Source organism: Podarcis cretensis (assembly GCF_951804945.1).
Source record: "Podarcis cretensis genome assembly, chromosome: 14".
NCBI classification, from domain to species: domain Eukaryota; kingdom Metazoa; phylum Chordata; class Lepidosauria; order Squamata; family Lacertidae; genus Podarcis; species Podarcis cretensis.
In genome coordinates this window covers 48,643,217-48,668,651 of record NC_137183.1, presented here as the reverse complement: position 1 = coordinate 48,668,651, position 25,435 = coordinate 48,643,217, and the positions used below count along the sequence as shown (strand labels likewise).

Genomic DNA, 25,435 nt, shown 5'->3' with positions numbered 1-25,435 from the left:
CTTTGAGAAAGCAATTTCGGGCGAGGTTATGCAGCAAACCGGAAATTGGCTGCTGGAGGGGGAGAGAGACGCCAAACAGATTCAATTAAGATGATTGGCAAGCCGGTCCTGGAGGGGGAAGCTGCCAAACTCCATCACAAACTGGCGCTGGGGTGAGCAAAGGAGACTCTGCCCCCCAGGGGTGGGGAAGGAGAAAGGATTGGGCACTTTGAAAGTTCAGAGAAAGGGGCGGCTGTCCGCTGGAGTATGGAGGTAGGAGGAGCTGTGAGATGGCTGTGGAAGATGGGAGAGCTGGGAGAAAACTAAAGCCGCCAATAGGAACAGAAGGGGAAGCAGGGAGAGGTGGGCAGAGGGCAAAAGACAGAGCCAGCATTAGAAAGTACCCATTATAATTAGTAGGGTTGAAGGCAGGAGGGCAACAGTAGGTGGCGCCAGAGCAATGATAGGCCAAGCTAGAGCCAATCACAGGAAGAACAACTAATTCTAGTTTTGTCCTCCTCCTGCCTGCCTGCTAAGTTCTGCAAGGAGGCCACATTCACACCATTCATTAAGAACACTAGGCTTCCATTTTAAACAGTCATGGCATGCCCCAGAGAATTCTGGGAGCTGTGGTTTGTTAAGGGTGCTGAAAGTTGCTAGGAGATCCCTCCTTCCTCTCACAGAGCTACAACTCCTGGAGTTCCCTGTAAAGAGGGATTGATTGTGGAACCACAGCTCTGGGCGGCAGCCTCCTGACCACACTCAGAACCCTTAATTTTTAATGTCTAATATTTTACAATTTTTTATGTGCTGTAAGACACCCAGAATGGCTGGGGGAAACCAAGCCAGATGAGTGGGGTATAAATATAATAATAATAATAATAATGATAATAATAATAATAATAATAATAATAATAATAATAATAAAAACTACAGCTCCCATCATTCTTTGGGAGGAATTCATGACTGTTTAAAGTGGCCTTACTTTAAATGTATGGCCTGAGACTCAGGAGGAAGAAGCTGATTGGCAGCTGGCCTCGGTCCAGTATACCTGAAGGAGCGTCTCCACCCCCATCGTTCTGCCCGGACACTGAGGTCCAGCTCCAAGGCCCTTCCCGCGATTCCCTCACTGTGAGAAACAAAGTTACAGGGAACCAGGCAGAGGGCCTTCTCGGTGGTGGCACCCACCCTGTGAAACGCCCTCCCACCAGATGTCAAAGAGAACAACCACCAGACTATTAGAAGATATCTGAAGGCAGCCCTGTTTAGGGAAGCTTTTAATGTTTAACAGACCACTGTATTTTAATACTCTGTTGGAAGCTGCCCAGTGTGGCTGGGGAAACCCAGCCAGATGGACGGGGTATAAATAATAAATTTTATTCTTCTATTCTATTCTGGGGGCTGGCTGGGGGCAGGCCAAGTTTGGTGGGGTGATGCCCCATACACGCCAGTGGACCTGGAGTAGAGATCTAAGGGGCTACAAAGCCCCATAATTTATGGGTAGGTAGGGACCACGCTGGCGACCCACAAACTCCTTTGAAACAGCCAGAAACATTATACTGTCGCTCTCTAGTAATACATCATTTTGCTAGTGCTCCTAATGATGTGTAAGACGCTTCATAATCACTCAGTAATTATTATGAATGAGTGAGAGAATCTATCCTTAGCTGGCCTCCTCTGTTCCTAGGCCCCTCCCGCTTCAGGCAACTCCTTCCCTAAGCTGACATGCCTCCGTTTCTCTCTGCTTTTCTTGAGCAGCTCAGCTCAGGCAACAGCAGCTAAAATGAGGATTTTGGGGGGATTCCGTTTTAAATGGATTTCTACATGGAATTTGGTGATTCTGACCCAATCAACTTTTTCCCACCTCGGACAGCTCCTTGCACTGGGGGCTTGATGGCGTCTAAGCTTGCATGCCTTTTTGGAAGCCTAATTACATGCAAAATGACCGTTGGAAGAAACAAAATAGGATATTTTTTTTTTAAAAAAAGAATTTGGGAAGGGGGGGGGATTGAAAGAAGCCTGGTGTTGACCTTGTTGTTTGCCAGTATGTCAAGGGCTGTCAGAGACCGTGTTGAGGAGGGCTGCACAGATGAGGAATGATCCTGCTCTTGATCAGGATCCTGAATCTTCCCAGGAGCAGGAGGACAGTATAGAGTTGGAACAGTGGTTCGCAGAAGGGCATAGTTCAGAAGACAAAAGTTGGGGAGAATTGGGTGGTGACCAGCTAGGAGAAGAAGAACCGGGGTCGGCGGGGGGGGGGGGGAGAGTGTTAACTGACTCTCTCTCCCTGGGAAGCCTACATCTGCCCAGCCCAAGGTCAGAAAGCAAAGTGGTTGTGAGATCAGGTTGCAAGATGAGGAAGTGATGAGGGTGTCTTGGGGGGAAGTGGGTGTAAACCTTAACTGGGAGCACCTTTAGTCTGAGAATGGACTCTTTGTTCTTTCGCTGTGATCATTAAAAATCTCTTTAAATGGCAAGAGACTATTTTTGCTTGGTTCTGCTTCTCCAAGGACAAAGGGAGGGAGGGAACTGCTACCCCGAAACCTGACAAGGGCACTTCTCAGCCAAAGGAATGTGGACAGCAGACAGCGAACTCTTGATTGTCAAAGCTGACTCTTACAGCAGTTTCCATGGCTCCAGTCCACACACACCAGTCTAGTGCCTAGGCAGCTATTTTCAGGTCTTCTACGGAGCAGTTGCAGCAGCAGGGGATCACTTGCCATCCACTAGTTTATGTACCTTCCCCTGACGGGCTGTGCGCACACAGTTGGAGACTGAGCCTGCATGGACGCTGCCTCTGCTCTCCCCTCTTCAGTCCCCTCCTGGTTCTGGGAGACAGCAGTGCAGGAGAGGGTGAGGATGCACCTTCACTTGTCTGACTTGCCTCTTCCTCCAACCCATCCTGTGCTCCACCCTTCAGTCCTCAAACCTGCCTCACTGGAGCAAGACCGAATGGGAAGGGTTGCTGCGAGCACCACGATTGAGCTGATTTGGTTAACTGCACGAACACAATTTTTAATAATAATAATATATATATATATATATATATATATATATATATATATATATATCTACTCCGCCCATCTGGCTGGTTTTCCCCAGCCACTCTGGGTGGCTCCCAACAGAATATTAAAAATACGATAAAACATCAGTCATTAAAAACTTCCTTAAACAGGGCTGCCTTCAGATGTCTTCTAAAAGTCAGATAGTTGTTTATTTCTGATGAGAGGGCATTCCACAGGGCGGGAGCCACCACTAAGAAGGCCTTCGGCCTGGTTCCCTGTAACCTCACTTCTCGCAGTGAGGGAGCCACCAGAAGGCCCTCAGCACTGGACCTCAGGGTCCGGGCTGAACAATGGGGGTGAAGATGCTCCTTAGGTATCCTGGGCCAAGGCCGTTTAGGTCTTTAAAGGTCAGCACCAACACTTTGAATTGTGCTTGGAAACGTACTATTGCTGACCTATGCTTGACTCCAGCTCCTGACACTACAGTTCCCATACCCCATTGGCTGTGTTTGCATTTCCCTGACATTTGGGGGACTGAAGGCTCCCTGAACCTGCTCTAACTCAAGAGGAACACAAGGAGCTGCCTTTTGCTGTGTCAGTATCACTGGGCAGTTTAGCTCAGTATTGTCTATGATGGCAACAGACCTCTGGTGTTTTAGACAATGGTCTGACCCATGGGTAAGGAGACTAAGGCCCGGGGGCCGGATCTGGCTTAATCGCCTTCTAAATCTGGCCCATGGATGGTCCAGGAACCAGCGTGTTTTTACATGAGTAGAATGTGTGCTTTTATTTAAAATGCATCTCTGGATTATTTGTGGGGCATAGGAATTCGTTCATTTTTTTTTCCTTTCCAAAATATAGTCTGGCCCCCCACAAGGTCTGAGGGACCGTGGACCGGCCCCCTGCTGTAAAGGTTTACTGATCCCTCGTGATCTGTACCCACCTGAAGGTTCTGGGGATCTTTTGCATGTGAAGCAGGTGCTAGAACCACTTCCTTCTGTCTGAACACCCTTCCATGATGTAAATTTGTGCATTGACAAATCACTCCCCACCAGCAAATCTGGTATTGCACCTCAATATTGACGATTAGCATGGGGTGGGGGAATCTATTAAGGGAAAGCAGGCAAAGGTTTTGCAAATGGCTCCAATGTCCGCTTCTCATCTCTCTGCTGAGCTGGCCCTAACAGGAGGCTTGTAATATCTCTCGAGGCAAGTTTGGACGGAAGCGGGAGAGGGCACAGAGTAATTGCCGTGTTATTCTTGGTGAGTTTACAGAGCCCTCTGTGTGGATTCCTGGAGGCTGTGTTATCTGCATTTCTCGTCCTTTCCCCTTTCGAGGGCACATTGATCTGGCTAACGAGTTCCAATCAGGGAATAAAGGTTCATTCTTTCTCCTGTGCCGAGCAGCTAATTCTGCCTCCAGCGATAACTTCGGAAACCCGGTGGTGAATTTAATGGATTTGCTCATGACCCAAGCTCTCCGGTTGCAGGGGAAAACAAAGAAACTTGACTTCTGCTGTATTCCCAGGCAGTAGCAACCCCTGGAAGAGTTATTCCTCACTATTTCACAGAGACATATCTCACTCTCCAAAAATCTTCATAGCCTTTCCTCTCTGGACCGAAGGACACATTTGCATGTCTCAGGGACACGGCTGCAGTTTCTCCCAGGCAAAGCAAAAATCCCCCAAACCCTCTTCACTTAGAAACCTAGCATGTCAGGGATAAGGTGAGGCTAAGGAGAACCCTATAGGGATGCAGGTGGCGCTGTGGGTTAAACCACAGAGCCTAGGACTTGCCGATCAGAAGGTCGGCGGTTTGAATCCCCGTGATGGGGTGAGCTCCTGTTGCTTGGTCCCTGCTCCTGCCAACCTAGCAGTACGAAAGCATGTCAAAGTGCAAGTAGATAAATAGGTACCACTCCGGCGGGAAGGTAAACGGCGTTTCCGTGCACTGCTAAGGTTTGCCAGAAGCGGCTTAGTCATGCTGGCCACATGACCCGGAAGCTGTATGCCGGCTCCCTCGGCCACTAAAGCGAGATGAGCGCCGCAATCCCAGAGTCGGCCACGACTGGACCTAACAGTCAGGGGTCCCTTTACCTTTACCTTTTAAGGAGAACCCTTCTTCCTGACATGCTTACATTCTACTTGCAGAGGATTTTTTTTTTAAAAAAGTATGGAGGTACATTCAGCCATGTGAACTGAAGTCTGAAGAAGGTGGGCAGATATGAAAGAGGACAGGACTTCTGCTCTTTTAGCAGCTATGCAGAAGAGGAAATGGTCACAAATGCAAGACCTGCTGAAGTCCCCTCTTGTCAGGGGTTGGGTTGAGGAGAAATGGTGGGAGCTACCCCCTCCTTTTCTGAACCTTCTCAAGGGCAGGAGGACAGTATTGATTTAGAACAGTGGTTTGCAGAGGGGCATAGTCCAGAGGGGGAAAGCTGGGAAATACTGGGTGAGGAACAGCTAGAAGAGGAAACACCAGGAAAGAGACAGCTGGCAGATTCAGTGTCCTTGGAAAGCATTCCTGACCCTCCTTTGCCTAAGACTAGACGGGCTCTGAGAGTGATAGAACAGAAAGCGTAGAGGCAACAAGCTCAGATTACCCGATGTAGGAGTGACATAGATTAATGGGGACGGAGGGGGTAAACCTTTACTGGGAGCAACCCCATTTCTAGAGAGATATGCATTCCTTTGTCTCTTGCTGTGATTATTAAAGAACTTATCTGATAAGAACACTTCTTTTGTTTGATCTGCTTATTTACTGCCACCCAGGGAGGAATCCGATTCCCCAAAGTCTGACACCTCTCCTATGTCCTTTGTCTTTCTTTGAACGTTCAACAGAAGTTGGGTGTCCATCCATAAGAGATTCTTCAGTTATGCTCCCTGCATTCCGAGGGGTCAGACTAGATGAACCTTGAGGTCACCTTCCTGCTCTACAATTCTCATTCTATCACCACCCCCATTATCAGTCGTCTCCTGCGATGAACATCTAGGCAACTTGAGAAGCAGGATGCTGCGTGAGATGGGTCTTTGGTCTGATCTAGCCGGACTCCAAATGAGGGCCCCATCTCTCCCAGCACAAATAACGCAGATCAACAGCCGAGGGGTGATAAATCGCTCCTCATCACATATTCATGAGGCTTGATTTATCATGCTAATTAGCCAAAGCCTTTGCCGCATCTTGGCATGCAGAGAGCAGAAGTAACCCTTTTGTCTCCATGTTCTGAACCAGCCATGGAAGGGGAAGGACTGAGGAGCACCCGTCTTGGGGCAGAGCCCAGGGGGAACACGCTCCCTCTCCCCACACAATTCATTATGTGAAGCCCAGGGCAGGCCGCAACAACAGGACAACCACCAAGAACTTGGACGGATGCTCAAGGAAAGGGAGAGGTCGTTATTTACTGCGGTGAACTACAGATCATAGCAGGGTGAAGGCGAAGTAAAGGAAGGCTGATCTGTGCATGAGATTAGAAACAGACGCTGCGGCATCTGATAAATAAATGAGAACGGGATGGTGAAAAGCCATAAAAGTGGAGGCAATGAGAAAGAACATGCTACAGTTGTTCACAAGCGTTTGCCAGTTTTAAAATGTATGGCTCAAAGAAAGAATGAGAGAAAGTTTGAGTGTTGAGCAAGATAATCCAATGTTCAACACACTGCGAAGTGGCCTCAGAAAAGCTACCATTTTGCAGCCTCAGTCTCTGTTTATACATATAAAAATAAAACTGGCCTATCCATACAGGGTTGTTTTGAGGGTTACTGAGAGAACTGTATCCTGGGAAGGAGAAGAAGCTGCCTCCCCTAGCCTTTGTCCCCTGGTCTCAGCCCCCATCCTATTCCATTTCAGCTTGCTACCGAAACACATCGAGGCTTCAAAATTCACATGCTTCTCTGAACTTTGTTCTCCAACAAAAGAAGGCATGGATCTGTCCCTGTCTAGCCACGGCTAAGGAGGAACGAATCTGTCAGTTTGGGTTTCTTCAAATTTCTCATTTTTTTCCAATCTTAAATTCAGTTCTCCATATTTCCACAGCAGTTACACACATACACACGCAATTTAGAAGTCCTTGTGAAAATTCATCAGCATTTAAGTGCAAATTTCTTCTAGCACACTCTTTTTTGTATGCAGCTTTGCCCAAGATACACAACGGTGCAAAGAAATTTCCCCGCATACAGTGAATTCTTGTATGCTACTTTCACTAATGCATGCCTTTCTATGGACACTGTACCCTGGTGTATACACATTTTTGCACTCATCACTTGGCTGGAGAACTGCATTGCAAAATTCAGAGGATTTTGAATTTCAAAGGGTGGTTGTCTGTTACTTATTTCCTATTGATTGCATTTTATATCTCACCGAAGGAACGCATCATTCTCCCCTAGCCACATTACCCTCGCGACAACCTTGTGAGGTAGGTTAGGAAGAGAGTTGGTGACTGGCCCAAGTTCACCCAGCGAACGTCAAGGCTGTGTGTGGGATATGAACCCTGGTCTCTCTCCTAGGTCCTAGTTTGACCCCTGTAACCAGTAGCCAGTGTGGTGTAGTGGTTAAGAGCAGTAGTCTCGTAATCTGGTGAACTGGCTTCGCTTCCCCACTCCTCCACATGCAGCTGCTGGGTGACCTTGGGCCAGTCACACTTCTCTGAAGTCTCTCAGCCCCACTCACCTCACATAGTGTTTGTTGTGGGGGAGGAAGGGAAAAGATAACGTTAGCCGCTTTGAGACTCCTTAGGGTAGTGATAAAGCGGGATATCAAATCCAAACTCTTCTTCTTTTTCTTCTTCTCTTAGCGCACATCTTGGTTTGCGTATTGTTTTGGGAAGTGCTCAGTTGATAAGCCTTTAAATGCAACAGGGATGGGATTCCTCCCTGGTCAAGTCCCCTTCCCCAAGCTCGCAGGAACAGACGTGGGTATAACTGCGGCCTTCTCTGCCTAAGAAGACGTCTCCATTGACGAGTTAATCAAGTCCTCTACGAGCCGTGTCCTGTTTGCCATCTGCAAGGTGGGAATCCTCCTCAGACGCGTTCCCTGCTGATACAGCAAATGCGCTGGAGAAAGCTCCAAGCAAGCGTGGCGAGAGAGAGGCGTGACAAGAATGCCCAAGATGGGCAAAAAATAAAATAAAATAGCGGGTTGCTCACCTTCCCTTCCTCCCTCCCTCTCTCAGCTGGAGGAAAAGATTACAGGGAGAAGGGAGAAGAGAGCTTCTGAACATTGCTAAAGGAACAGTCAGCGGTAACAGGAGTTCTCGGTGTTATTTTGATTGCTCCCCTCGGCAGAGGGCAGAGGAGAACTCGTCCCCGCCCCTCAACTTACTGCTGCCAGAAGTTCACAACGAAGTCTGGGTGGTGCGTGCGTGTCATGAAACACAGCGCATGCATATCAACCAGCTTAGAGGGATGCAGGGGCCAGTTTGGAGGAAGGAAGGGCCCTGTCGCATCCTGCCACCTAATGGCTTAGAGATCCATGTTTTCATTTGAATTATGAGCCAATGGAGCTTCCATGTTCCAAGGCATTCTATCTCCGAGGGCTAGGTAATGAGATAAACTCTAGGGAAACAGTGATGCTTTCATGCCTTATTTGTGAGCTTCTCAAAGACATTTAGTTGGTTCTGCTGGAGTCGTGGGGAGGTGGACCTTTGAGCTACCCAAGAAGCTGGTTCTCTCTCTCTCTCTCTCTCTCTCTCTCTCTCTCTCTCTCTCTCTCCTCTCCCTCTCCCTCTCCCTCTCTTTCTCTCCCCAGGTGCCCACCTCTCTCTACTTTACATTTAAATACCACACTGCATTCACAAACACCCATAAGGTGGCTATATTTAATGTACAGTCACACCTTGAGTTACAGATGCTTCAGGTCGAGTTTCTTTCAGTTTACGAATGCTCCGAAACCCAGAACGGGTTACTTCCGGGTTTTGGAGGTTGCGCTTGCGCAGAAGCGCCAAATCACAACTTGCGTGTGCGCAGACGTGCCACTGCGGGTTGCGAATGTGCATCCCGCAAAGATCACATTCGCAACCCGAGCGTCCACTGTACTTACATTAGATGGAAGAAATGATTTTTTAAAAAACACATATGGTATCAACATGATGATGTAATAGACAGAGCTTGACCAATTCGGTGACTTTGGGTCCTTATATTATGTTTAAGAACAGAAGAGGAGCCTGCAGGATCAGGCCAATGGGCCATCCCTGAGAGGGGTGACATCGCTACGCCGCCCCCTGGGATGCTCGCCATGGGCAGTGCCCCTGCGGGCAGCTAGCCCCGCCCCGGGGTGCACACAGCTCCACCTCTGCCCCTGACACCCTTCTCCTCCATTAATTTTTCCAATCCACTTTTAAAGCCGTCTTGGTTGGTGCCCATAAACTGCCTCTTGTGGGAGTGAGTTCCATAGTCTAACTATGCAGTGAGGGAAGAAGTGCTTCCCTTTATCTGCCCTGAAGCTTCTCACATTCAGCCCAAGAGTTCTAGAGATGAAGAATTTCTCCATCCACTTTCTCCAGCTGCCTTCTCTCTCTCTCTCTCTCTCTCTCTCTCTCTCTCTCTCTCTCTTTTTCTGTGACATGCACTCCAGCACCGCCCTCGAAAAACCCATCTACTTATGACTATTTTTTGCTTTTGATCGGGGAACTTTTCTCTAAAGTGTTGCCAACTGTTTATCTCTCTTTTCAACCCCCAGGCAAAGATGTCCTCACTTAGAGAAATGACAATACAAAGAGGGGGGACTGTGGTGGTGCATGATAGATAGCAGCTTATGAAATTGTGAGTAGTGCAGAAAGAGCCTGTGATTCAGGGAACATTATTCACCCTGTCTCAAAAATAGAAGCCCCGGGGGCTCTCTGCTGAAATTGGCAGTGGCAGCTCAATCCCACAACACACATCTTGACTTGAGGAACCCGTTGTCGCAGGATGTTGCGATGGCCACCAGCCGAAATGTCTTCGAAATGAGATATGATGAATGTGCAGTAGGGGGTGGGTCTGCAAACCTCTACCAGCTGTGTGCGATCACCGAAAGCAGAGATCTTATTAATACAGAAGGGGTCAATCTGTTTCTGGTCCTTGTTGCTTTTGAATGCAGTGGGTGGTGGGGTTTGCTAGATGGAAGGTTGGTGACGCAAAAATAAACAAACTAGCAAGTCTTCCATGTAGAAAGCTAGCCTGTCAGGGCTGCAACCCTTGCTCCTGACCCCCTAGTTTTCTATGTGCAGGCTTTTTTTTTTTTTTTTTTTTTTGCACGAAAGAGCAGGCATTTCCCGGAGAGTCACTGTCAGTCAGTGTAGACAACACTGAGTTAGATAGACTTGTGACCTGAATCTGTATTCGCCACCTGACTTTGTTCCCTGCTCTTATGGTAAAGAGCTGTAGCTCAGGACCCAAGTTACACCACGGACATCTCCAGCTTGCAGAGCTGGGAAACACTGCTGTCCCTTAAGGTTTTCTGGGAAATGATCTATAATGAACTGAAAAAGGTATTTAAATATACCTTCCTTAAGAAACCAGAGGCCTTTCTTCTGGGCATGGTCGGCCAATTGGTGTCAAAGAAAGATAGAAGTTTTTTTATGTATGCAACAACAGCAGCAAGAATACTCATCGCTAAGTATTGGAAGACACAAGATTTACCCACTCTGGAGGAATGGCAGATGAAGGTGATAGACTATATGGGACTAGCAGAAATGACCGGCAGAATCCAAGACCAGGGAAAAGAGTCGGCGGAAGAAGATTGGAAGAAATTTAAAGACTATCTACAGCAGCATTGTAAAATCAATGGACATTAGAGGGATGTTGGATAGAAATTAAGTGGTTACCAGCTGTAATGTAAAGGTTGAGTAATAAGTTATAATAAGTTATAATAAGGATTTGCTGAGTTAAGAATTTGAACTGGAATACAAAAGGGGAAGGTAAGAGGAGGTCTGGGAAACAAGTTGATGGAAATAAGAAATGGAAATTATATTTGTTTTAATTGTTTTTTAATTTTGTATTTTTGTCATTTTTTGTGTAATTTGGTTTTTGTTTTATTTTTTGTATTAATTTGGAAACTTTAATAAATATTTATAAAAAAAAACAAAACATTGCTGTCCCAAGACAGTATTTGGTGAGTTAGGGACATCCCTTGCATGCAAAGACAGTGTCACGGTCCAGTCTACGGGCGATCGAAGTCGCAGCTGAGGATGTTGGGACCGGGGGCAAGATGGTGGGGTGGGAGCAGGAACGAGAGTCCAGAAGCCAGGGGTCCGAGGGTCAGGAAGCAGGGAGTCATGAAGTCAAGGGTCCAAGGGTTGAGAAGCAAGGAGTCAAGGAGCCGAGGATCAGGAAGCAAGAAGCCAAATGCAGGAAGGCAGGAAACGAGTTGTTGTGGCAAAGAACTGAAGGGAAATGCTGACCTTATATCCCTTCCCGGCTCTTGCCACCAGGTGCAGTGAGTTACCAAGCGGCCTCACCTGTGTGGCCACGCCTTGCCTCTCCAGAACAAACTTAGGAAGGCCCCAGTCCTGCGAAGCCCTACTGGTCACAGGGCCTGGCTCCTGCATGCACTCCTGACAGACAGGCTCTGGCAGATTGAGTGGACGAGATCAATAGTGGGTCCTATGATCAAGAATTTAGTTTCTGCATGTGCTGTAGAGGGCAGTGAGGGGCAGATGGGGCTCATCAACCAGGGAAGGCAGCCTACTTAGGAGAAGGAAAACTCCGATCCTAACCCCCCGCTGCCTTGCAGGATATCTTCAGGAGAAGTAAAGGCTGAGGAGTAAGCTACACAAATCCTGAGGGGAGTCCCTAAGGCAGTTGGATGGCACCTTGTCAGCCTCCTTGCAGCAACTCCTGAGCCAAGCTGGTGTCAAACATCTTGCTCTGCTTTCCTTTGGACCACATCAGCCAGGCCAAGAGGGGGTGGGGTTTGTTGTCTGGACATCCCAGGACCTCCATACTTGCACACTGGGGAGGTCCCTTTGGTGCTACTAATACAGAGGTTCAACTTCACGTTCAGAAGCACACTCCATTGTCTCTGTAATGACGGATGCCAACAAATGATGAGAACATCAGTGCTGGTTGGGCAGGGAGTAAACCTCAAGAGACTGACTGCTGGGAAAGCCAGCTTGAGATTCACCCATTCTTGCAACACTTGCAAAAACAAAAACACAATGTGTGAATTGGTCTTGAAGAGAGTTAGTTCTACCCCATTGTGTGTGTGAAGATTCTGGGGGAATTGTTTTGTGGGTAGCATCCTCAGCGCCAATCTTTATTTGCCTGCCTCGTTCTGTTTCCGAGAGCCTAATCGTTGCTCTTGTCATCCTACGAATTACACATGTTTCAGTGCTCTTCGCTTATTGTGTAATGGGCTAACTCTTGCATCTATTTATTAGGCAGGCGCATTCCGTGGCAAATTATGGGAAGTAATTATCTCATTATGGGTAAGAAAGAGAGGAGATGGGGACCTAAATTAAATGTGAGTTATTAAGGTCCCTCGGTTGCACATGATGTTCAGAGAAAGCAACGGAAGCTGTAATTAAGGGGGAGGGATGAAGCCGCTGTTCTTGCCCTGCTCTGGATGAATTGCCCACCTCTCTAAATTCCTAATTTGATTGGTGTTACTAGCAGAGTAAGGAGAAGCAAAGGCCACGCTTTCAGTGAGAAATAACAAGATCATGAAAACAGGAAGGTCGATAAAGAGACATTCACCGGTTATCGGTGTGCTACTGGGCCAAGGTCAAGGGGTTACTATCAGTATACAAAGCCCTTAGTGGTTTGGGACCAGTTGAGCTGCGAGATCACTTGGCTCCAAATAGACCCGCTCAACTGCTTCAGTCTGTCTCATAATACCCAATCTGCATTTGTAAGAGACTGATTATTTAGTGTGGCAGCACCTGGACTCTGGAACTCCCCTTCATTGTCCTCTTTTTGGCACCTGCTAAAAACATCTTTGCTTAGACAAGCCTACCCAGGTGTGTAGTTTATTGCTGGCTTTAATCTTCTGAACGTTTTAATTGTTTTCACTAATAATTTTTATTGTTTTGTTCTTTTTGTAAGCTATTTTGAGGTGCTTTACAATCAAGCAGTCTATAAATGTTATGAAATGATAGATAGATGATAGATAGATAGATAGATGATAGATAGATAGATAGATAGATAGATATAGATAGTAGATAGACAGATAGATGATAGATAGATAGATAGATAGATAGATGATAGATGATAGATAGATAGATAGATAGATAGATAGATAGATAGATAGATATAGATGATTGATAGATAGATAGATAGATAGATGATAGATAGATAGATAGATAGATAGATAGATAGATGATAGATAGATAGATAGATAGATAGATGATAGATAGATAGATAGATGATAGATAGATGATGATAGATGATGATAGATGATAGATAGATAGATAGATAGATAGATAGATAGATAGATGATAGAACCCTCCTCCTCTTGGGGGGGGAAAGATACATATTGGAAAAGCAAAAACTCCTCTACACTTTCCCAAAAATGAGGTGGTAGTGTACTCAAGTGTACTCATTTCAGGTGGTGGGTCCTATTTTTGAAAGGTTCCCTACTTGAAAAGCTCCCTGCCTATAGTAATCTAGCCCATCAAGGAGATGGTTCTAATGTCGCCCTCTCCCCATATGTGCTAGATTACTAAATGCAGGGATAGGGGTGGCACAGAAATTTGATTTGGCTTGCACCAAAAGTAGAACTTACAGGATTGGCTCCTTCCCCCAAAAAAATATGGCAAGCTGAAACACAGCCATCCCTTGAAATTTGCATTTTTTCAAATTTTGCAGTGCAGTTCTCCCATGAAGTGATCTGTATTTAAATAAACACATATACCAAGGCAGAGCTTTCCAGATGTTTCATGTTGGTAACAGACTTTTTAGACATGCATCCTTTTGTGACACAGCAGTTCAGTTTTACTAGCAAGCTGGAGGTTAAACTAAGCCCTTTCCAGCCACGGGAGGAGAGCAGGGAACATTCATGTGACACAACTACACATTGCAGCCGACACACTAATTTATCACAACACACAGCCTGAAAAGCTCTGTACTAGGGTGATGCGGTTATATATATGTTAGTGCATGTTAGTGAAAATAACATACAAAAGCACTTTGTACTAAGGGAAATTGAATAAAAAAATTCCTTCCAGTAGCACCTTAAAGACCAACTAAGTTAGTTCTTGGTATGAGCTTTCGTGTGCATGCACACTTCTTCAGATACACTGAAACAGAAGTCACCAGACCCTTCTATAGGAAGGAATTTTTTTATTTTGTTTTGACTATGGCAGACCAACACGGCTACCTATCTGTAAGGGAAATTGCTTTGCCAAAATGTGTATGCTAGGATTGAATTTGCATTAGGACTAATAATAATAATAATAATAATAATTTCTGTGAAGTGCCCTCCAGATATAGGGCGGTATATAAATTAGTAGTAGTAGTAGAAGTAGTAGTAGTATTCACAAACTGCTGTGGAAATGTGGAGCATTAAGAATGGAATAATGAGTAACTGAAACTGACAGATTTGCCCATCACTCTACAGTGATGTGTTGTTGTCATTTAGGGGGGAAAGGTGGACATAAAATAATAAGGCCCATTCCCATAAGTAAAACGACAACAAAAAAATCCAGCACAGCAGCAAGAGCTGTTCCATTCCATGTTGTGCTAAAGTTCTGCTTGCAATGTGATTAGAGGGGGGGGGGGGGAAGAATGAAGAAAGAATGGAGCCTTAAAAAAAAGAAAAGGTGGCTTCCCCATGCTTGGTAGAGTCCACTCTGCTGCATCCAGACTCTACCACTTTTTTGGTCATAGGCTAACCTGCCTAGAGATTGGCTTCAGCTGTGAATACAAGGGCTTTAGACTTCTCGGTGCTGTCAAAAGTGCTGTGTGCCTCGCGGCCGCCCTCTCTACTCTCCTAAGTGCGATTTGCTTGTCGAACACCCCGCAGTCAGTAAAAATTTATCCCGACGACACTCCACGCGGGACGTGATGCAAGGAAATGCGCTCTCTCCGGATGAGCACTGATGTGTGCAAGCCGTCCTGTTCTGCAGCCTGCGACCATCGATCCTTGTTGCCATCTCTAAACATCCGCCAAGGGCCAGTTCCCACTTTGCACGGCTGGTTCACCGCTTGGCTGCCGCTGAATGCAGGCTGAGCGTCATCGCACGGCGGCATCAAGCAGCCGCTCAAAGCCCTGGCAGGACTCGACACTGCACTGTGCTGGGTGGCTGAGTCTGACCCCGTTTTAACTCAACATGATGCCCCAGACAGTGTCAGACTGAATCCCAGAGGTAACTTAAAATGGGAGCTCAGGCCCAGCTGCTCCTTACGGTGGGGACCCCAGGGTGGAAGCAGGTCATGGGAGGAGACCAACCAGGGAGCATTCTCCTGAGACCATGAGACTCTTAATCACAGGGTCATAGGTTTGAGTGTCAGGAGTGCGTGCAGGAGCCAGGCCCTCTGACCAGTAGGGCTTCGCAGGACTGGGGCCTTCCTGAGTTTGTTCTGGAGAGGCAAGGTGTGGCCGCACAGGTGAGGCCGCTTGGTAACTCACGGTAAAGGTAAAGGGAACCCTGACCATCAGGTCCAGTCGTGGCCAACTCTGGAGTTGCGGCACTCATCTCGCTTTACTGGCTGAGAGAGCCGGCGTACGGCTTCTGGGTCATCTGGCCAGCATGACTAAGCCACTTCTGGAGAACCAGAGCAAAGCATGGAAACGCCATTTACCTTCCCGCTGGAGTGGTACCTATTTATCTACTTGCACTTTGATCAAGCCTTTGAATAAAGAGTTAACTTCACGGACGCCTACTACTTGCACTTTGGTCAAGCCTTTGAATAAAGAGTTAACTTCACCGACGCCAGGTGCTTTATTGCTGACCTACTTTGGCCACCTCATGAGAAGAGAAGACTCCCTGGAGAAGACCCTGATGTTGGGAAAGATGGAGGGCACAAGGAGAAGGGGGCGACAGAGGACGAGATGGTTGGATAGTGTTTTCGAGGTTACCAGCATGAGTCTGACCAAGCTGCGGGGGGCAGTGGAGGACAGGAGTGCCTGGCGTTCTCTGGTCCATGGGGTCACGAAGAGTCGGACACGACTAAACGACTAAACAACAACAACAACCCAGTTCCGGATTTATGTATAAACTAACCAAGCTATAACTTAGGGCCCCACTCTCTTGGGGGCCACCAAAAAATTAAAGGAAAAAACACCTGGATGTACATTTCCAAAATGTAAGATAAAAAACAAATAAAATGGCTTTAGATACTTATAAGGTCCATAAATTACTATATAGCATATATTCAACACAAAAAAGTGACAATTTGTTGTTGACAAAGGGCAGCTGGACATATAAAGGGCCCCATTACCTTTAGTAGCTAAAAAGGTAAATGTAAAGAGACCCCTGACCATTAGGTCCAGTTGTGACCGACTCTGGGGTTGCAGCAATCATCTCGCTTTATTGGCCGAGGGAGCCGGCATACAGCTTCTGCGTCATGTGGCCAGCATGACTAAGCTGCTTCTGGTGAACCAGAGCAGCACACGGAAACGCCGTTTACCTTCCCGCCGGAGCGGTACCTATTTATCTACTTGCACTTTGACGTGCTTTTGAACTGCTAGGTTGGCAGGAGCAGGGACCGAGCAACGGGAGCTCACCCCATCACGGGGATTCGAACCGCCGACCTTCTGATTGGCAAGTCCTAGGCTCTGTGGTTTAACCCACAGCGCCACCTGCATTCAGTAGCTTAGGGCCTCATCAAACCTAAATCCAGCCCTGGATCTACCTCTGTATCAGGTTCCTGATAGTGGGTTACCGTTTTTTTTAGGTCAAAGGGCCACATGACCTCATTGGAAGTTACTAGGGGCCACATGCAAGTCATGGGCAGTGCTGCAAGTAAGAAGTGGGTTGGGTGGAGGCAATGGTATGACTGCCACCTTTGAAGAGCCGGCTACATTTCAGCCATACGATAGTCAGTGCTTTCTACACACACACATACGTCATCTCTCTCCATTTAGGTGAGCAAGAAGCAGTTCAAGGACAATTTCCGCTGGGCAAAACCATGAGGAGGATGCAGACCAGGATAGTGAGGGGCGTGAGCTGGGGGAGGTGGGTGTGGTCTGGAAAGGGGTGTGGCTTGGAGGAGAGTCCCAAGCGCTGGATAGAGACCTCTGGATGGTCACATTTATCCCCTGGGCATGAGGTTCTCCACCCTCTTCCCACAGGTTTTACAGTCAACACTCTCCCTTTCCCCCTTCCTAGTTTATGCAACTGTGTCTTCAACATTTCAGCTAACTCCAAATAACTTTGCACCTAAATAGCATCCCACGTCAAAATTACGCAGGGCTGTTTCTATATACACAGGTAAACTCCTCCACACCATCACATCTGCAGATATGTGGCACTGGGGAGAAAGGCGTACATAAAGAGAGCATCAGATGCAAGCCGACACGCATTTCTCCAGTCACGGCCAGCAGAAAATGTGCTCTCTATAAAGCCTCGATTATACTCCATGGCTAAGGGAATGGACACCATTTAATGGCCTGGCAGCTGGCTGGGATGGAGCTGGGGTTTGCTCGCTCTGTGTTTTTAAGCAAACAGTCCCAATTTGTGTCTACCAGACACATACGCAGATCAGAATGCAATTATCCTCCAGGTTCTGCATGTCTCAAAAGCCTACAATACAGATCTCAGCTCAAGAAGTACCAAAATGTGTTTAAAATTTAATATTTTAGGATGAAATTTTTTTAGAACTGTGTGTTGCCATTAAATGCAATTTTGGCACATCTTTTTCTCTGATGGAAAGAGCAGATTGATATGAAAATAGAGCAGCAGACGAAACTCATGGATGGAAATATGTGGCGTTGACATGGACCAGAAGTAGATGGCTCTGTCGTAAAAATATAAGAGCCTTGCTCAATCAAACCAATGGCCCAACTCGCCCATAGCACTCTGCCCAATTGCAATTCCCATCAACTGGTCTTCAGAGGAATACTGCCTTGAACAATGGAGGGTAGAACACAGCCATTGTCTCTAGCAACCATGACAGTTCTGCAAACTCCTCTGGCATTCAGAGACACACGGCCATGGATAAATTCGTCCTCTTCCATGAATTTGTTTCACTCTCTTTCGAAGCCACTGAAAAGGATGTCCGCATCTTGCAGCTGGTGCAGACAGATGGTTTCCCAATTACTTTCCAATACATGGAACTCCTTGTAAACAAGCCAAAGGCTTATGGGAAGACCAGCAATGTCATGGGCCAGGAGACAGATTCACCTGCTGAACATGCCGCCTGAAGGGGGAGAAGGGGGAGTGACCCCACCTTCACCTGATCAACCTTCAAGGTCACAGAGCAGAAGACACTGATCAGAACCAGCTGGCTCTGGGCTTCATAAACAGCTTTCAGCAGCAGTCAGATGCTGGAAACAAGGCCTGTGGTTCCTGGCCCGACCTTGTTGCTACCTGCTCTCCAGCTCAACCCTTGGCTCTGTGATCATTTGGATTCCCTGACCTCTGGACTGTCTGATTTTGTATCAGGAGTGCCAACTTGGTCCCAGGGCCATGGGTGCCATGCAGTGTGCATGGTCCTGGCACTGAAATTTGTGGGTGCCCTGCCCCTTTATGGGGAATTTTATGAGTGCTCGGGTGCCCCGGGCCCCAGGGAGTTGGGACTTATGCTTCGTATGTGGATTCTGCTCTCAGGCAAGTGTTCCTTGCTAACCTCTAGCCCAGGGGTCAGCAAACTTTTTCAGGAGGGGGCCAGTCCATTGTCCCTCAGACCTTGTGGGGGGCCGGACCCTCCCTCTCCCAAAAGCACTCCCCCAAAAGACCCCCCTGAAATGACCACCTGCCACTGCCACTCATGCCGCAGCCACTGACGCCACTGACACCGCCTCGTCTTCGGCAGCCAATCAGAAGCCACGCCACAGAAGTCAGTCACTGCACAGCGAGGCCTCCGCGCCGGTTTAGTGCAGGGATTGACTGAGTGGGCGGCAGGGTCTGCAAGGTTTGCTGGCCAGATTAATGAGCCCAGTGGGCTGCATCTAGCCCGCAGACCTTAGTTTGCTGACCCCTGTTTGCTTGCTGGGCAATGGAAATTAGATGGGGCTACAACAAGTAACAACGGAAAACTTCCACGAAAAGACAGAAAGTGCTCAGAGGCAGGAAGCTTGATAACCACCAGTGCAAAAGCAGAGCGTCAGAGTTGGCTGGCTGCTGATGTAATATTTGAGGATTGCTTCATTTACTCATCTCAAACACACTTGGGTATCCCATGAATGAAAGGAGGATAAAAAGAGGCTTACCTGAAAAATAGCTATCCAAGCATAGCCAATATTATCAAAATTAATAGCTCCATTGTGCGGGTTGAGCTCCCCCGTCCTGCAAATGTTGTAATACTGGTTCCAATTGATGCAGGCGTTTCTGCTGCTGAAGTCCAGGGTGTACGAATTTTGGTTGTAAGAGTCCATGCTCAAAGTACATTCCACCTTGTACTCCTTCCGGTTCGGGATGCTGGAACATTTCTGCATTCCGTTATCCCGGTGGGATGAGCAGATGAACGGATTCTCCTCGCTTTCCTCTGGCCGATAGTAGGGATTCAGGAAAGTCAAGTTGTACGTCCTTGAATGGGAAGGAAGACACAGGAAATTCCCTTATACCAAGTCAAAACCTTGCTGCATTCAGCTGATGATAATTTCCCCCCGAAATTATTATTTTTGAGAATTGAGTTGGGACTATTGTATTTTTTATGTAGTGAGGGGACAGTTCTGAACTGATCAGATGCTACTGCCTAGCAAGGGGCAGCAAATATTATTTCCAGCCTAAATTGCCTTTGGCAAGATATTCTGAACTGACTAAGAAGAGGGCAACTCACTCCTACATGTTTGGTTTTTCCTCTTATACTGTTCCAGTGTCTCTGGGCCAAAACGTACATTAGGGAATTGTTGCCATGCCAAAAACCTGCAATGCAATCAAAGTAAACAAAGAGAAAGAAAACAAAGTCGGATTGACAACATTTCAAGGCCTAAGATGACCCTCGCCTCCTGGTTCTGACCCCACCTGCATGACTGTCAGAAGACCATGGTGAGACTCTTTCTGGCTAGATCTGAGTATGACATTTTCCATCCCTAAAATGACCACTGTGGAAAAATGCTGCTCAGAGGCACCGAGTTCCATGCAACATTGTTGTGTGTATGTGATGTCACACGTGAAACACACATGTGTGATGTCACATGCATTGGGAGTTGGCCATGAGGCCCGGGGAGGCCTTCTTCTAGATTGCCACTGTGATCCATGTGACAGTCACCTCCAGACTTGATTATTGTAACTCACTCTACATGGGCCTCCTTGAGACTGACCCAGAAACTCCAGCGGGTGCAGAATGCCGCGGCGAGACTCCTTACGGGGTCCTCGCTGTGAGATCACATTCACCCAGTGCTATACCAGCTGCACTGGCTCCCGGTAGAGTACAGGATCGGGTTTAAGGTGTTGGTTTTAACCTTTAAAGCCCTATACGGCCTAGGACCCTCGTACCTACAAAACCACCTCTCCTGGTATGTCCTACGGAGGACCTTATGGTCTTCAAACAAAAACATCTTAGAGGTCCTGGGCCACAGGGAGGTTAGGCTGGCCTCAACCAGAGCCAGGGCTTTTTTGGCTGTGGCTCCGATCTGGTGGAACGCTCTGTCACAAGAGACTAGGGCCCTGCGGGACTTGACATCTTTCCGCAGGGCCTGCAAGACAGAGCTCTTCCACCAGGCCTTTGGCTAAGGCACAGCCTTGGTAATCCTTTGGTAATCCTCATAGAACTCCAGCGCAATGGTTGCCATTAATTTGATTCTGAATTGATTTTAGAATGTATTTCAATTAATTGATTGTGATTTTATGCAAACCGTGCTACTTTTACTGTTGTTTGCCGCTCTGAGCCCGGCTTTGGCTGGGGAGGGTGGGATATAAATAAAATTTTACTTATTTATTTATTTATTTATTTATTTATTTATTTATATATATTTATTGTTATTATTATTACTGGAGGGACTCAGCTCTGTCTCCGCATACTTGGGGTGGAGGGGAAACTGAGCTGTCCTCAGCCTCATAGAGTTGGCACATGTGATGCTGCCCTTGCTAGAGGTCAATCCGCAGGGTGTTGGAATGAACCAGGCTCTTTAATGGGCAAACCTGGACTCTCTCCAGCACCTCATAAGACACTATCTGGCAGCAGCTGGAAAACAGGGAGATGGTGCCCAAATGGCTGCTAGTGGGTCTTTGGAAATGCCTCAGTCACTTCCAGCAAATGTCATTTGGGACTTCAAAGATGAGAAAAGTGAGCTGGTTTTCAGGAAACAAATTGGCACAAGATGCTGTGCTGCGGGGAGATCATTTGAGCCCAACAGCCCTCTCCCCTCCTGTGGTCTTCAGAAACTGGTATTCAGAAGCACTGATGCCTCACACCATGAAAGAAGAACATAGCAGTCATGGCTAGTAGCCACTGAACGCTTTATGGATTTGCTGAATTCTCTTTAAAAGCCATCCTGGTTGATTGCCATCACTGCCTCCTGCAGAAGACGATTCCATATTTGAACTATTTTCTGCATGAAGAAGCACTTTTGTTTTATCTTCCCTGGATCTCCCAACTTTCAGCCTCATTGGAAGTCCATGCGTCCTTGTGTTATGAGAGAGTGAGGAAAGCTTCTGCCATGCCCTGCATAATTTTACAAACTTCTATAATCTCTTACTTGCCTTTTTTCTAAGCTGAAAAGTCCCAAGTGCATTAACCTTGACTCTTAAGGAGCTCCATCCTCACGATCATTTTGGCTGCCATTTCTGAATGCTTCCCAACTTTACACAGGACACCATATGTGGGTGTACCATAGATCCATATACAGTGGTACCTTGGTTTTCGAATAGCTTACTTCACGAACACCTTGGAAACCGAACGCTGCAAAACCGGAAGTAGGTGTTCTGGTTTTCAACCTTTTTTTCAGAAGCTCAGTTTTGAGTCCCCCCGTGTTTCCTGTCGTGCTGCTAATTTGCGTCCCCCAATTGTAATTCAAGCCTTCCATTTCTGTTTGCAGTGTTCCGAGGTGATATTTAGAGCTTATATTTGGTGCTTTTCTTTTTGCTTTTTTTTTTTGCATTTTTTGTTTTGAGGCTTTTCAGTTAATTTGTTTTTGTGACTGTGTGGATCCCAGTTCAGCTACTGACTGACTGATTGATTGATTGTGTGACTGCGGAAATGGATAAAAAAACCCCATCCAAACAATGACTATCATCAGTGCAAGTAAGAAATTTTTTATTTTTTTTATTTTTATCATCTACAATACAGTCTTATTTATTTTGTAGTACAGTACATTGATTATTGCTTTCATTTTATGGCTCAATGGTCTCATTAGATAGTAAAATTCATGTTAAAATGCTGTTTTAGGGGTTGTTTTTAAAAGTCTGGAACAGATTAATCCATTTTGCATTACTTTCTATGGCAAAGAGTGCCTTGGTTGTAGAACACTTTGGTTTTGGAACGGACTTCCGGAACGGATTAAGTTTGAGAACCAAGGAACCACTGTAATGGCATTATGACAATGGTGGCTTCATTTCCAGTTGCTTTCCCAACGACCCCCTAGCATGGAATGAGGCCTGCAGGCCAAAAAAAGCCCTTCTCCTCAGAGTTGGACAGCCTTTCTCAGAAGTCCAAACATCAGATGCAATCCAAGTCAGAAGGAGGAAATTAGGCAGCACTCCAAACACCTTTTGCTTAAACACACAAAGCCGCCTGGAACTCTCTGTTTACATTTTTATACTGCCGGGCAGCGTCTTAGTAATAAAAATAAACTTAACTGTGTGGGGAGAGCACCCCAAGCTGCCAACGGCACCACTAAGCTCCGCAGCTTTGGAGTTTTAATTGACAACCAAAGCAATACCATTTAGCACTGTCCCGTGCCATTCGCTAGATACCCAAACTCTCTTCCCTTTCCTAACATTTCTGCAAAGAGCGTGGGAAGGTGGAAAATTTGTTTACGGGTTGTGGCAGAAACGAGTGCACTGACAGAAGTGTGAGTGATGGAGACAAATGTATACTCTGGAGGTGTTTTAATGGGGGAAGATTGAAGCTGATCAGGGAGAAGAAAGCAGAGAGAGGGGTTCTAGTGAGTTGTGTAGCAGATTCCAGCGACAACACCTGACATTTGACACTGGGCAGCTGGCAACCGAAGGCTGACAATTGGCCAGCGATGACTGGTGTCCATTGGTAGAACCGAAGTCAGAGAGACCAACGGTAGGTGGATTAAGAGCCAATCACAGGCAGAAATATAAGCGTTATTCACATCATATATTTAAAACACTACAATTGTGCTTTAAACAGTCATGGCTTCCACCAAAGAATTATGGGAGCTGTAATCTGTTGAGGGTGCTGAGAGTTGTTAGGAGATCCCCTATTCCTCTTATGAAGCTACAGTTCTCAGAGTTGCCTGGGAAAAGGGCTTGATTGTTAAACTACGATGGGAATTGTAGCTTTGTGAGGGAAATAAAGGGGCTCTCAGCAGCCCCAAGGAACTCCAGCTCCCAGAATTCTTTGGGGGAAGCCATGAATGATTAAAATGGTATCATAGTGCTTTAAAGGTATGGTGTTAATATGGCCCTAGACTGCCACAGGCACAGCCAACTAATTCTATTTATTTATTTATCTAACTTATTGCATTGATATCCCACCTGTCCTCCATGGAGCTCAATGTGGTATAATAATAATAATAATAATAATAATAATAATAATAATAATAATAATTTATTTATTTATTTATATCCTGCCCTCCAAAGCCGAGCTCAGAGTGGCTAACAACAATAAAAGTAACACAGCATTCTAAAATCAATTCATTCTAAAACCAATTCAGAATCAAATTAATGGCCACCATTGGGCTAGAGTTCTATGAGGATTACCAGAGGAGGGGGTCTGGTGGAACAGATCTGTCTTGCAGGCCTTGAGGAAAGATGTCAAGTCCCGCAGGGCCCTAGTCTCTTGTGACAGAGCGTTCCACCAGATCGGGGCCACAACCGAAAAAGCCCTGGCTCTGGTTGAGACCAGCTTAACCTCCCTGTGGCCCAGGACCTCCAAAATGTTTTTGTTTGAAGACTGCAAGGTCCCCCGTGGGACATACCAGGAGAGGCGGTCCCTTAGGTACGAGGGTTAGTGTTACGGGTTAGTCCCGTAGTTTAGACAGTTCTCCCCATTTCATTCCCACAACAAGCCTTTTAGATAGTTGAAACTGAGAGGACCACAGTCACACCCTGTGAACTTCATGGCCAAGTGATGGATTTGAAGGCTGGTCTCTCGGATCCTTGTCTGACACTCTAAGCACTCTAATTGTCAGGGCCGGCCCACCCATGAGGCAAGGTGAGTGGACTGCCTCAGGTGGCAGTATACACAGGGACAAGAAAGAAGATTCTGTTAGGAAGGATTTTCTGAGGGTAAGAACTGTTTGACGGTGGAACCGTCTCCCTCGGAAGGTGGCGGACTCTCCTTGGCTGGAGGTTTTTAAACACAGGTTGGACGGCCATCTGTGAGGGATGCTTTAGCTGCAATTCCTGCATTGCAAGGGGGCATCCCTTCCAACTCTACGGTTCTATAATTAAACGCACATGAGCACATGGGCAGATGTAAGGAGATGGCCGATTGACTTCCGAGTACTTACATTTGAAAATTGGTGTCTAGGAAACATCTGTTCCTCAGCAGCCCGGCCCACAGCTGCACCCCGACGATCCCAAAGATGAAAAAGACAAAGAAGCACAACAGAAGGACGTTGCCTAACATAGGCAAAGTATCTAACAGCAGGGTGACGAGTATGCGCATACCTGGGGAGAGGGAGAGAGAAGGAAAAAGGGAGATGAAGGGAGGGCACGAAGCAGGCAGGCAGTGGTTGATAAAAGGATTTGGCAGGTCCTTCCAGGATCCACTTGGTTCAGATGCACAGCTCCTGTGACCCAGGCCTGCATATATTTAAAGTACATTTAAAACACACACGTCTGCATCAGCGAGGGAAGTTCGTTGCTGCAGGACCAGGAAACACCTGCACTTCTTCAGCAGCCTGTCCCATCTCGGCCTCTTGGCCTCTTTCCTCCCACCAGCCTGCTTCTGCTTCTGCCTCTAATTCTGGACTGCTGTCTGCCACAGACTCTCCCAGCTCACTACGCCCTGTTGCCTTCTTCAGCTTCTGATGCCTCCTCCTCCCTGTCTTCTCCTTCTGACCACTCATCATTGTCCCACCACCACTCCTTGGGCTCTGTGCCTTCTTCCTTTGGGTGTTCCCTAGCTGGTTCCTCCCACCATTCCTCTGCGTCCAACCAGTCCATGACAGATGATGGGAACTGTAGTTCAAAAGCAACTTTCGGGTGGCACAACCTAGGGTGCCCTTGGATTAGGACTAAATTCATTTGTTGACATCTTTCCCCCTGCCACCCTTTGGGTGATACGACTGGCCGCCTT

At 46.9% G+C, this 25,435-nt stretch overlaps 1 protein-coding gene across 3 annotated transcripts in view; it reads right to left on the bottom strand.

Annotated features, from left to right (window-relative positions):
• CACNA1H (calcium voltage-gated channel subunit alpha1 H) overlaps positions 1 to 25,435 on the bottom strand; it is a 382,159-nt gene that overhangs the window by 136,147 nt on the left and 220,577 nt on the right. For all 3 annotated transcript variants that reach the window (XM_079953635.1, XM_079953637.1, XM_079953636.1), the window contains exons 6-7: positions 24,645 to 24,804; positions 19,269 to 19,584 (exon numbers count right to left, since the gene is read on the bottom strand). In XM_079953635.1, the coding sequence (XP_079809761.1) occupies positions 19,269 to 19,584; positions 24,645 to 24,804 (476 nt within the window). The remainder of the gene's footprint in view (positions 1 to 19,268; positions 19,585 to 24,644; positions 24,805 to 25,435) is intronic.